This window comes from Sus scrofa, chromosome 7, assembly GCF_054392235.1.
Source record: "Sus scrofa isolate SSC_HxYL_T2T_F1_AM1 chromosome 7, Sscrofa_HxYL_maternal_Yorkshire_Landrace_v2.0, whole genome shotgun sequence".
NCBI classification, from domain to species: domain Eukaryota; kingdom Metazoa; phylum Chordata; class Mammalia; order Artiodactyla; family Suidae; genus Sus; species Sus scrofa.
In genome coordinates, this window is record NC_139389.1 from 101,813,706 (window position 1) to 101,827,467 (window position 13,762).

The 13,762-nt window shown below is 35.5% G+C and overlaps 1 protein-coding gene across 45 annotated transcripts in view; it reads left to right on the forward strand.

Moving 5' to 3' along the window:
- GPHN (gephyrin) overlaps positions 1-13,762 on the forward strand; it is a 567,426-nt gene that overhangs the window by 403,666 nt on the left and 149,998 nt on the right. For all 45 annotated transcript variants that reach the window (NM_001243302.1, XM_084966151.1, XM_084966156.1 and 42 more), the window contains 1 exon segment: positions 1,359-1,401. In NM_001243302.1, the coding sequence (NP_001230231.1) occupies positions 1,359-1,401 (43 nt within the window).

The following is a 13,762-nucleotide window of genomic DNA, read 5'->3' on the forward strand; positions in this document are numbered from 1 at the left end:
AGCAGAACATTTTACATTTATATATTGTCCCCTTCTATAAGGCCATACTTTCTTTTCTGCCTTCTAGATTTACTCTCCTCAAACCTCTCTCTCTTCTTTTTCTTTTCCTTGCTTTTGTGTCTTCCTTCCCGTCTTTTCTTTAAGTAGTCATTAATTTTTTCCCATTTGGTCCAGAATTGTTCTTCAATAAAACTTTGAGTAAAAAATATAAGAATATTATCTTTCAGGTTAATTTCTTCATTCTAGTGTATTTCAAACTAATTAAAACAATCTGGGCCAAAAGAGAATAATTTTAACATTTGGAGTTATTTTTTCCCTTTTTTTCCCCTTTTTTGGTGTGTGTGTGTGTGTGTATGTGTGTTATGTGTATGTTTGTGATTTTTTTTTAATTGTTGTTGTTATTTCTTTAAACATTAACAATTGTTTTTTTCAGGGAAGGACAACCATAACCCACCCTAAGTTGCAACATTTCTTTCATAATTTGTTTCATTACAATAGTAGATTGTGTTCAGCAATAGAAATTAATTTGTTGTGTATATATCCATTTGAGGGCAAGCTGCTGCGGAATGGGAAGAAAAGGTGTGGAGTTTAAATACAGCTGCCTCTGAAATTAACAAGCGTCAATGCCAGGAACAGGCCCTTGGATTCATCAGTTTTGCAATATTTAAAAGAATGTTCCACATTGACCTAAAATATTTGAATCAGAGCATGAGTTTCTGATTAATTAATACATATATATATATATATATACACTCAAGAACTGGCAAATAAATAACTTCAGTATCATTGATTTCCAATAAAAACATCTTTCATAACTAATAATGTAATTATAAGCCATTATAATCAGTAAATAACAGATCATTAGACTCACAGTAAATACTGTATATGAGAATTTCTCTTTTCCCCCTCATTAACATGAATAACTAAAAATGACTATCAAGGAATATTTGATTACAGCTTATTACTTGAATTGTATTATTATTTTAGCAAAGAGATATATACAGTGCCTTTAATATTAAGGGTCTGAATTCACAACTGAGTTTGTGGTAACTTGAATTTTTTTCCATATACTGATTTCAAATACACATCAACTTAAAAATGCCTTTGGTTTTACATTTGTCCCATTTACAATACTGTGTCCCCAGTTTTTTCCTAGAAGTTAGTCCTTTCTTTAAGTAAGAAAAGGATTAACTTACAACATATGGGATAAATGTAACATTTTTATTAACATGTTATGATATGTGAGATATATAAAACCTTTGCTCCTAGACCTCAGGAGTTTGCCCATTAAATACACTTATATATCTGACTATCTATGTTATGAGCCCTAAATTACTGAGTTTATGCTCTCTCTGCAGGTCCAGTCCAGGTGCAGCAGCAAGGAGAACATTCTCAGAGCCAGTAAGTATACCATTATTTCAAATGGACTATTGGATTAGAATCTGTGATTCAGCCAGAAGGAGAACTGAAAATAACATTTTGGTGGAAAAAATGAAGAACATCAGTGGGGAAAGTTTATGTCAAAAATGTGAATTTTAGAGATTTGCCTTCTGAAAATATTAATACCAATATATTAGTGAATATTTCCCTTATCCCAATTGTTTTTGCAAGCTGACATGAGAACTTTGATAACACTATTGGTTAGGGTATTAATGAACTTCTCTGTGATTTTAAGATGAGAAACTCTCTTTAACTGCCCCACTGCCAGAAAAAGTATTTGAAAACAGACTAACTGAAAATAATGTAATATAAATCCATTAAAAGAATTTAACTAAAAAAAGAAAAAGGACTCCTAAGAGGGTACATCATAATCATTTTCCGAATATGAATTCCTGAAAGATCTTACCTTCACAGGCAGCATGTTTTACAACATAGTGCCCTGAACCAAGGATGAAGAAACCTTAATTTTATTTTCCTGTCTTATGAAAAGTAACTATAAATAGCTTTTCCTTACCATATCTTTGAAATGATATGACATGGGAAGCTGTGCCATGAAAGCTTTGGGATTCCAAGAGGAAAGTGCTTTGTAAATGCTAAGTTTTAAAATATTGTTCTCTGTCACTTAATGGTTTCGCCTTATCTTCTTCCTGATCTTTAACAAGTACGAGAGGACCATACTAAAATGGGTCCTTACTTACTTGTACAACTGGGAGTTTTAGTAAATGGAATGATTTCTGTTTCTAGTAGAATATCTGTATTATTTAACAATGAAAAAAGTAATGGAAGAACTTCAAATAGATAAAATTTTGTTTTATTTTATTTGATATAAAATGTTCCCATTTTTGTGTTGTGTATCTGTTACCTTAGCTTGAAAATCTTGATTTATTGGGCAAGTAACTGCAGTTGTTTGTCCAGGACCTTTGTATTAGAGTTATATAAAAAAGGCATATTCAATTTGTATACTTTTGTGAGTTTTCGTGACATCTGACAGACATGAAATTGAGGGAGACTGCAGTTATAGGAGATGTAAAGCCCTATAATCCCTTCTTAAGACCTAAGGTTGAGAACCCTAAGAGTCAGAGAAGTGATAATTGAATATTTACTAAAGTAAAACAATAGAAATAAATGAAATTTTACAAAGACATTTTGATTACTGTATGATTTCCATTTATTGTTAATCCTGGGATGATGGATCATTGATGGTGATTATGGTGATTAGGAACAAAAATAACTTCTTACTGAGAACAGATTTCTTTGAATCTTTTTCACCTCTATCGTGGATCTTTGTGCTGTTATAACTGCTTTCATTTCAGTTATGCTCTTACTGACTCGTTGGCTATTAATCACTTTGGATGGATATTATGATTAGGTTTTTTTTTTTTCTTTTCATGTTTTCTTAGGATGAGATAGTCATGGTGATGGTCCATAGAGCCATATAGATCCATGTAGAGAGCCCACCCAACAATGTCGCTTCTTAGTTCTGTGAGTTCTATAAGTTAAAGGTTTTTCCTCTCAATACCACTTTAGTAATTCACAGTCACATCCATAGCTACATCTATGATTTTTTCATCATCGTGAGCTGTTCTACCTCTGACTTTCTTAATTTCCTTGTTTATTTAGTCTACTTTTATCTCTTTTTTTCCCCCTCCCTTTGCCACGCAGTACTATATTGCAGTCATGTGGACCCTATTAGCAGTTCCCCATGTCTCAATGCTATGCCCTGCCTCTATTCCTTTGGACTCTTTTCCTCACAGCAGAAATATCCATTCCCCTTATTTTCCTAGAAAACTCTGATGTATCCTTCTAGATTCAGTTCAAGTGTGATCTCCTCTGTGATGGCTTCTATGAGTTCTGCCAAGGCAAGGTGACTAACCCTTCTTGTATACACCCTACTGTTTCTTCTATTGTAATCATTCTTTTACATTTACCTACTGAATTAACTATCCTCAAGGAAAACGTTTCCAAAATGTAGCTAACATAAAGATATTATAGTCAGCTTTTTTAGAGTGTATAAAAACGTGTCAGGGAGTTTCTGTTGTGGTTCAGCAGGTTAAGAACCCAACTAGTCTCTTTGAGGATGCAGGTTCCATCCCCGGCCTTGCTCAGTGGGTTAAGGATCTGGTGTTGCCACAAGCTGGGACATAGGCCCGCAGATGCAGATCACATCCTTCATTGCTGTGGCTGTGGCGTAGGCTAGCAGTTGCAGCTCTGATTTGACCTCTAGCCCAGGAACTTCCATATGCCACAGGTGCAGCCCTAAAAAGAAAAAAGAAAAAAATGTGTGTCAAAACAAATATCAGCAGATCCTAGAGAAAGGAGAAGAGTTAGAACTTAATAGACCTTGTTCAGAATTGTCCATGGAAGAGTTAACTTTGATAACTTTATTCAAGTAAGAGATAACTTTCCTTTAGCTTCTCAAAACTATCATCAAAACAACCTGTTAATAAAAACCTGAATTTATTCTTACTCTGTTAAGGAAGAGTGCCACATCAACAAAGTCTTAGTCTTAGAAAGGGAAGAGAAAACTCAGGATATCTATGAGATTTTGAAGTTTGATTTAAAGTAGATCTTTTAATGTGGGGCTTGATTAGAATTAAATAGGGATCATGATAAAAATCATTTAGGGGAGTTCCCGTCGTGGCGCAATAGTTAATGAATCCAACTAGTAACCATGAGGTTGTGGGTTCAATCCCTGGCCTCGCTTAGTGGGTTAAGGATCCGGCATTGCTGTGAGCTGTGGTTGCAGGTTGCAGACGTGGTTCGGAGCTGGTGTTGCTGTGGCTCTGGTGTAGGCTGGCGGCTACAGCTCCGATTGGACCCCTAGCCTGGGAACCTCCATGACTGCGGCCCTAAAAGGACAAAAGACCAAAAAAAAAAAAAAAAAAAAGAAATCATTTAGGAATCATGGACACTTCAAGACAAGGAGTTCTGAGAGTCTTGGTGTTTAAATTGTTTTTTGGTACTTTGTATTTAAGGAGTTTCTAGAATGAGCAATAAAGTTATTTACAACTTTTATCTTCCAAGGAAGAATTTTCTGGAATAATAAAGTCACATTGATAAGGACAATGGAATAGTAATGTTATGCCAATGAAGACAGTAAGCTGTATACTCAACAGACGGTTTCAGATATCAGAGTTCCCCTTGTGATCAGTCTTTAGCCTAATCTGATAGACCACTAACATCTGAGGAGGTAATCAATCAATCAGTCTAGACCCTCACACTGCTACTTAAGGAATCACAATAGTACATCAGCTATCTAGGAAAGTTTTTTCAAGCCTTCATAAATGTCAAATTTTCTTGATTTTTTTGTTGTCGATCATTTTTTGAACTAGTCAATGAGATAGAAGCTGTATAATAGTATTTAGGACTAAGGAGTTCTCACATCTGAACCCTGCTACACAAATGTGAAAAGGATTATAATCAGAGTTTGTAGTCCTGTTATTTTTTTTTTTTTTTTTTAGCCAGGAGCCAAAGGTATCCAAAATTAAGCCGAGGAAAACTATATGCCAACAAACTGGACAACTTAGAAGAAATGGAAAAACTCTTAGAAACGTACAGCCTACCAAAACTGAATCAGGAAATAGAAAAAAAAGAAAACCTAAGGAAATAGAAATAGAAATAGAAAACCTAAACAGATCAAATACTAGTAAGGAGATTGAATCTGTAATCAAAAGTCTCCAAAAAAAGAAAAGCCAGGAACAGATGGCATCACTGGTTAATTTTACCAAATATTTAAAGAAGAATTAACATGAGTCCTCCTTAAACTCTTCCAAAATATTGAAGGCTAGGGAAAACCCAAATTCATTTTATGAGGCCAACATTACCCTGATAACAAAGCCAGAAAAGGACACCACAAGAAAAGAAAACTACGGAGTTCCCACCATGGCTCAGCAGAAACGAATCTGACTAGTATCTATGAGGATGCAGGTTCAATCCCTGGCCTCACTCAGTGGGTTAAGAATCTGACCCCTAGCCTGGGAACTTCCATAGCCTTGGGTGCAGCCCTAAAAAAAGACAAAGAAAAAGAAAAGAAAACTACAAACCAATATCCCTGATGAATATAGATGCAGAAGTTCTGAGTAAAATACCAGCAAAATTAATTCAGCAATACATTAAAAAGATTATTCACTATGATCAAGTAATCACCCCTGGGATGTAAAGACAGTTCAATATATGCAAATAAATAAATGTGATACATCAATTAATAGAATGAAAGGAAAACAATCACATGATCATTTCAGAAGACACAGAAAAGGCATTTGACAAAATTCAACATTTTTTCATGATAAAAACTTTACAAATTAGGTAGTAAAGGCCATGATAAGCTCACAAGTAGCATCATATTCAGTGGTGAAAAGTTGAAAGTTTTTCCTCTAATACCAGGAATAAGACAAGGGTGCCCATTCTCATCATTTCTATTTAACATATTACTAGAAATCCTAGGCAGTACAATCAAGCAAGGAAAGAAAAAACATCAGAATTGGAAAGGAAGAAATAAAATAGTCCCTATTTGCAGATGACGTGATTTTACGCAGAGAAAATCCTAGACTCCACCAAAAATCAAAACTGACCAACAAATTCAGTAAATTTGCAGAATACATAATTGCCATGCAGTGATTCAGTAGCATTTCTATACTCTAACAATGTATTATTTGAAAAAGAAATGAAGTAAATGATTCTATTTACAGTAGCTTCAAAAACAATAAAACACTCAGGAGTAAATTTAACTAAGGAGATGAAGTATCTCTATACTGATAACTACAAGACATTGATAAAAGTTAAAGAAGACACAAACAAATAAATGGACAGGTACCCTTGTCATAGAGTGGAAAAATTAATATTGTTAAAATGTTCACACCACCAAAAGCCATCTATAAACAATGGACAATTCCTATCAAGATTCCAATGGCATTTTTCACAGAAGTGGAAAACAAAATCCTAAATTTATATGGAATTATGAAGGACCCAGAATAGCCACAGCTATCCTGAGAAAGGAGAGCAAAATGGGAGGCGTCATACTTCCTAATTTCAAGCTATGTTATAAACCTATAATAATCAAACAGTATGGTTCTGGCATAAAAGCAGAACATTGGAACAGAAAAAAGAGCCCGGAAAAAGATCCATGCATATACAGTCAACTGATATTTGACAAGACAGCCAAAAATACTCAGGGAGAAAAGATTGGCTCTTCAATACATGATGCTGGGATAATTGGATATTTATATGTAAAAGAAAGAAACTAAACACCTGTCTTAACACCACTCACAAAAATTAACTCTAAATGGCTTAAAGATTTAAATGTTAAGACCAGAAACCATAAACCTTTTAGAAGAAAACACAGAAAAAGTTCCTTTACATTGATCTTGTCAGTTCCTTTACAGTGGTGTTTTTTGATATTATACCTACAGGACAAGCAGCAAAATAAAAAAATAAACAGTGAGACTATATCAAACTAAAAAGTTTCTGCATAGCAAAAGAAACTATCAACAAAATGAGAAGACATCCTACAGAATGAGAAAAAAATTCACAAACCATATACCTGATAAGGAGTTAATATTCAGAATATGTTTTTAAAAACTCATACAACTCAATAGCAAAAGTAAAATTTAAAATACAATTAAAAAAGGACCTGAATAGCTATTTCCCAAAAAAGATACACAAATGGACAATAGGGACATGAAAAACATCACATCACTAATCATCAGGAAAATGCAGGAAAAAAATCATAGTGAGATAGCCCCTCATGCCTGTTAGAATGGCTGTCATCAAAAAGATAAGAGGAGTTCCCATCGTGGCACAGCAGAAACTAATCTAATAAGGTTGAAGGTTCGATCCCTGGCCTTGCTCAGTAGGTTAAGGATCCAGCATTGCCGTGAGCTGTAGTGTAGGTCGAAGACGCGGCTCAGATGTGGCGTTGCTGTGGTTCTGGCATAGGCCGGCAGCTATATCTCTGATTAGACCACTAGCCTGGGAACTGCCATATGCTGTGGGGGTGGCCCTAAAAAATACAAAAGAAAAAAAACAGACAAATGCTTACTAGGATGTGGAGAAAAAGGGGCCCTTGTGCACTGTTGGTGGAACTGTAAATTGATGTAGCCACCATGAAAACATTATGGAGGTTTCTAAAAATATTAAAAACAGAACTTCCATACTACCCAACAATGCTACTTCTAGAAGTATATCCAAAGTAAACATAACAATTATGTTGAAGAGATATCTACATCCTTTGTTCATAGCAGCATTATTTACAATGGAAAGAACTTGTGTACATCAGTGGATGAATGGATAAAGTAGTTGTGTCATGCATACACACACCCACAAATGCAATGGAATATTATTCAGCCGTGAAAAGGAAAGAATTGCTACCATTCACAAGGGTGGACCTTGAGGGCGTTATGTCAAGTGAAATAAATCAAAGTTAAATTCTTTATGATGTCATATGTGGGATCAAAACAAACATATTCCTAGAAAAAGAAATCAGAAGTTCCTGTAGTGGTGCAGTGGAAACAAATCCAACTAGGAACCATGAGATTGCGGGTTCTATCCCTGACCTCGATCAGTGGGTTAAGGATCCGGCCTTGCCATGACCTGTGATATAGATCACAGACGTGGCTCAGATCCCACATTGCTGTGGCTGTGGTTTAGGCCAGCAGCTGCAGCTCTGATTTTTTTTTTTTTTTTTTTTTTTTTTGTATGAGATGATTGATGTTAACTTAACTTATCCTGTTAGCCATTTCGTAATACATGAAAGTCAAGTTTTTACACTGTACACCTTAAACTTACACAGTGCTGTATGTCAGTTATATCTCAATAAACCTGGCAGAAAAAAATAAATAAATAAGCCAATCTGAGGTGCCTCTACAGTAAGAGAAAGGGTTATTAGCCAAAATACTCAATTTTCTGACTTCTCTGCTTCCTGGATCTTTTTAGTAATACGATTGATCCTACAGAAGTTTATAGGCATGTAAGAACAGCATCCTTATCTAAGAGCAGCATGTTTTTCCTTGAAAGGCCAACATTATATCTAAAGTCACTGAGCTGTTGCCACTGTAATTTCATGAAACTTTCAAGTGAGAAGTTCTTTAGTCTTGGTGACATTATCTAACTCACCTGTGAGTCTCTGAATCATAGCATATAGCACCCTCCTGACTTTCTGGGCCTCTTATAAAGTTTAAAGTAAAGAGACTTGAGAAAGGAAAGAATAAATCCAGAATTTCCCTGGAGTGATTGGATTTTTATTCTTAAGGTCCACTGTCTACTTTTCCTGCTTTTTTAAGAAGTAAGTTATCTAACAATCTTTTTTTCTTAGAAAAGAAACTGATGGGTTAAGATGATCCTGGGTGGTGCTGAGGGACTCTACTGAAGCCAGGCATCAGTTTACAAAGATAGTAAGTAAGATCTATGTAGTCTGCAGGTAGTAGCCAGCAGGCTTTTGTACCACAAATCCAATATTAGTCACTGGAGTATAACCAATGGACTAGTTGAGGCCAAAATATCCCTATGTGCCTATTAGACATGTTAACAACATTTGGAGCCACTCAAAAATGATTCTGTACCATACAATAAAATTTTAAGTGTTGAGACCATTTAGTGGATCTGAAACAAAAGAAAAATAGTATGTTACTTATAAGTAAGACAGTATAAAAAGTGAGATAGCCTCTAAATAATACATGGTTGTTTCCTAGTTCCCTTGTAAGTTCTATTTCTGTTACAATTTGGTTACAAAAGCTAGTTTAGCATATTATTGTGGTGGAGTAAGGAACCTTGTCTTCTAGGTATGACCTCCAAGGGGTTTTAGATTTCCATCTCTTTGGCCTGTTATATAGTTTGTCTTCAGGTAAAGTCACTTAATAGTTGAGTCCAGTTTCCCAGGAAATCAACAGATTCATTATAGGAAGTGGAACCAAAGGAATCTGGGTGGCTACCAAAGAAAAATGTGTAGTGCAAAACCAATTTGGCTCTCTCCTTTACTTAGCTCACCATGAATAACAGCCAAGTATTAAACACTTAGCAATGAATAATTAGGGATACGAATGAAGTGCAATAATAAGATAATATAGGTAACATATTTAAAACAAATATTAAACCAGGAAAAGAAAGGGGAAAAAATAGTAATGAAAATAAAGAACAACAGAATGCAAATAAAAGTGTGGCAATCAGCCAACTTATGCTATGGACCTTGGGTAGAAGCACCTTGCATTCATGTGGGCAAAGGTCTTAGATGGAAGATGTCTCTTTCAGAGAAGTATCTGCTTCTATAATATTTCTAAAAACTGCTCAGCTTAAGACGTGCAAATTCAGAAATGGATTATGCCTCTATGAGAGACATGAATCCAAAGATCAAAGAGTTGTTTTGCTGTGCTAATTACTAACAGCACTTGATAAGGTCTAGTGGGGTTCCAGAGCTGTCCTTCTCTGACATCTCTTCCAAAAGACCACTTCTCTGGACTTTAGGTTATGCAAGGGTTATTTAGAAGGATGTTGAAGAAAGACTGCTCATACCTGTTTATAAGACTTGGTATATGGTATGAATAATTCCTTGCAATATTTAGCAGTGTCTACTTGCAATAGTGTGGAATTTAGAATCAAAGATGGTATCCCTTGATGTATGTGAGAGTTAATGAACCACAGAAAGATTTGATCTCATTGACATTGAAGATAATACCTTAAGCCATGGAAGTTCAAGAGTCTCTGAGTTTAGCTGATTTGATTTTCAGACTTAAGTTTGTTCTCTACCTTTCCTAAGGATTGGTGGTGAAATTGACGGTGAAGTTTCTTAGCAAGTGGCACAGCTTTCCAAAACTCTTTAGTAATAGGCCCAGTAAAATAAGTGCCTACATCTTTAGAAAGAGTGGTCAGAACTTCCTGGATTGGGAATACAAAATCAAGAAAATTCTGGAGTTCCCGTCGTGGCTCAGTGGTTAACAGATCTGACTAGGAACCATGAGGTTGCAGGTTCGATTCCTGGCCTTGCTCAGTGGGTTAAGGATCCCGTGTTGCTGTGGCTGTGGTGTAGGCCCAGCAGCTACAGCTCCGATTCGCCCCCTAGCCTGGGAACCTCCATATGCCACGGGAGTGGCCCAAGAAATGGTAAAAGGACAAAAAAAAAAAAGAGAGAAAGAAAGAAAATTCTGTTATTATTAAGAGTTGTAACACTCTATCAAGAAAAGGCTTCAACCTATCCCAAGAATAAGCAAACAATGAGCAAGACATATTCAGAACCTAGAGAGTAGTTTTTTGAAATCCCTTTGGAGGTGTTTAAGGGGGCCCTGAGGTTTGGGCTCTTATTCATATCCCACCTTTATAGTTTTACCAGGATTATATTGGTGACAAATGAGATAGGGAAAAAAAAAAAAAAAAAAAAGCTTTCCATCAAAGTTAATTATTTATGGTGGCAAATTTCTTCTTTCACTGGTGGGTAATTTCATGTAAAATTTTTACAAGGTTCCATTTGAGGTCCTTTAGTGCTGCTAAATAGCTAATAGTACACCTTACATCCACATTTCTCCCAGTACCTCTTTTCTGACTTAGGAGCTGATCACTGGCATTCTATAATAGAGGCTTTGAACTCTATTATAAGGGCTATAATTTTAGTGAGGGCTATCTGTCTGGCATGATGATTAGTCATTTCCTTTAGCTCCATATTATCTCCTATTGTTTGAGCTCCTATTTTTATAATAGCCGCTTCCCTAGGAAGCTTTAGAGCACTTTAAAATTCTATAAATTGCTAACTATTCTTAATTGGGATCCCTGCTGAAGTCAAGAACCCTTCCTTGTTTCCTAGGCATTTCAGAGTCAAAGAATAACCCAAAAGCACATCTAGTGTCAATGCATATATTAACCCTCTTGTCCCTAGCTAACTGAAATCTATGGTGTGCTCAGAGAGTTGTGCCATCTGGTAAGATTTGCCTCTGGCAAAGGATCATATTCTAGAAATGAAGTTTTCTGATAATTAGGTAGGAAGCTAATTTTAACTCAGGCTTGTTCATGTTTGGTGCCCAGGGAGGAAGAGGTTCACTTTCTAAGGACTTGGTTAAGTCTTATATTGGCATGGCGATTTCAGAAAAGTTGGGAACCCAGGGCCTGCAGTCGTCAGTGAGACTCGAGAATCTTTTTAATTATCTTTTAGTTACTGGCATGGGGAAGTTTTTTTAAGTCCATATTCTGTCAGGAGTAAGAGACTTACTTCCTTGAGATAAATCACATTCTAGGTAATGAACTTTACCTAAGACAAAATTTTATCTTCTCTTTGGAAAATTTATCCTCTTTGTAAATTAAGTAGATAGACAAAATCAGTCTTAGAGCTTACTCCATCTTTAGAACACAACAAAAAGTTATCCACATGTTGAATGAGAGTAGAATCACAGGGAAGTATAAAGTCCTGAAGGTCCTGGTTGAGGATTTGTGAAAAGTAGGAGAGTGTTTCAGTAAATCCTTGCAATGTAACAGTCAAGGCATATTTTTTATTTTGTTAGAGGAGGCAAAAAATATTGACTATTTTGACCCAGTCATTAAAGAAAGCAGAACATAAATCTATACAGAGAGGCACTGTTAAGGAGGCACTGAAGATAAAACAGGTTTAGAGATTGCCAGTACATTGAAGTGGAAAATGACTCTTCTATTATGGATCTGTTGTACTAAACAAATTCATATCCCCACCCATTCAGCTTTTTGATTGGAGGAAAGAAGTGTTACAAGAACTAGTACAAAATATGCTGAATCTTCTCTCTACCTACATTTACATGTAAGTGCTTCTTTCGCTTCTGGTTCAAAAGAGTATAGGTTTCAATGGCTTGATTTGAATATTATTGGATTCAGCCACAGTAATCCTCCTTATATTTCTTAAAGTTTACCCATACAATGAAAAATGTCTGGCATCTCCTTGAGATCTTCAATTTAGGGTTGGTTTAAATTCCAAAATTAGCTGTAATCTCATTGCAATAGGGCAGTCCTCGGGAATTTGAAGAAGAAAACCATCAGGAAAATACTTAATCTAACAATTCCATTTATACAGTACACCCTGCCTATCAAGTTAGCAATATGATATCACAGAGGAAGAAAGAATATTCTTTTGTTAAATGTCCAAGGGTAACAGTTATGAATGACATGGAACTATCAAAAGGATTATTGCAGATACCTACTAAGTAGTTTTTTATCCCAAGGGAGAGATTGTGTAACAGTGGTATAGTTTAAGGTTGATAGTGTATGCCTCTATATCAATTTAAAAACAAAAAAAGGTTTTGGCGAGGTTGTTTTTTAATATTTAGAGAAATTTCTCCCTGGGAATTTAAGGGTAAGACAAAAAAATCCCCCTCATTAACACACTTTATTTTCCCTTTAAATTTTAGCTAACACAGGTAGTTCTTTTTCCAATGTCCTTTTTTTAAATTTTTTTAACTTCCTAATAATACAGGTTTATTGTCAAATGTTTAGAAAATACAGAAGAGAAAAAAGAAAATAAGAAAACAATTATAATCCTGCTTCCTAGAATAACTCTGTAAACATTTTGGCATGTACTATCTATCCTATGCTTTTTTCTCCTATTCATGAATTTTCGAAGCTTATACTTAGAATCATCCGGTACTTATGTCATATAATTAGTTTTTAAATTGTCATATATATATATATATATATATATATATATATATATGTACACTTTTTTTTTTTTCTTTTTGTCTTTTTGCCATTTCTTGGGCTGCTTCCACGGCATATGGATGTTCCCAGGCTAGGGGTCGAATTGGAGCTGCAGCCGCCGGCCTACACCAGAGCCACAGCAACGTGGGATCTGAGCCATGTCTGTAACCTACACCACAGCTTACGGCAACGCTGGATCCTTAACCCACTGAGCGAGGCCAGGGATTGAACCCACAACCTCATGGTTCCTTGTCGGATTCGTTAACCACTGAGTCACAACGGGAACTCCTAAAATTATCATATGTTATGAATGACTTTCTAGGTCTAAACATTGTCTGAAACTGCACTGTTCAGTACTGTCACACAACAGCATGGGCTGTTGATCATGAGAACCATGGCTAGTTGAAACTAAAATGTGCTATAACTGCAAAAAACACATCAAATTCCAGAGCGAGATCTGATGTCTTTTTTATGTATAGTATCTATAAGTGTCTTTTTCAAAAGATTCCCCCCTTTTAGGATTTACTGACCCCCTGGTAGGAACATGATTTTTATTCTGACTCTCAAAATATTCAGCAGTATGCTTGAGTTCTAGCAATGGTATTATTTCCTTTTTTTTTTTTTTTTTTTTTTTTTGCTTGCATATTAAATCTTCTACTTGGCTTAAAACTATTTTCAAAAAACTAGG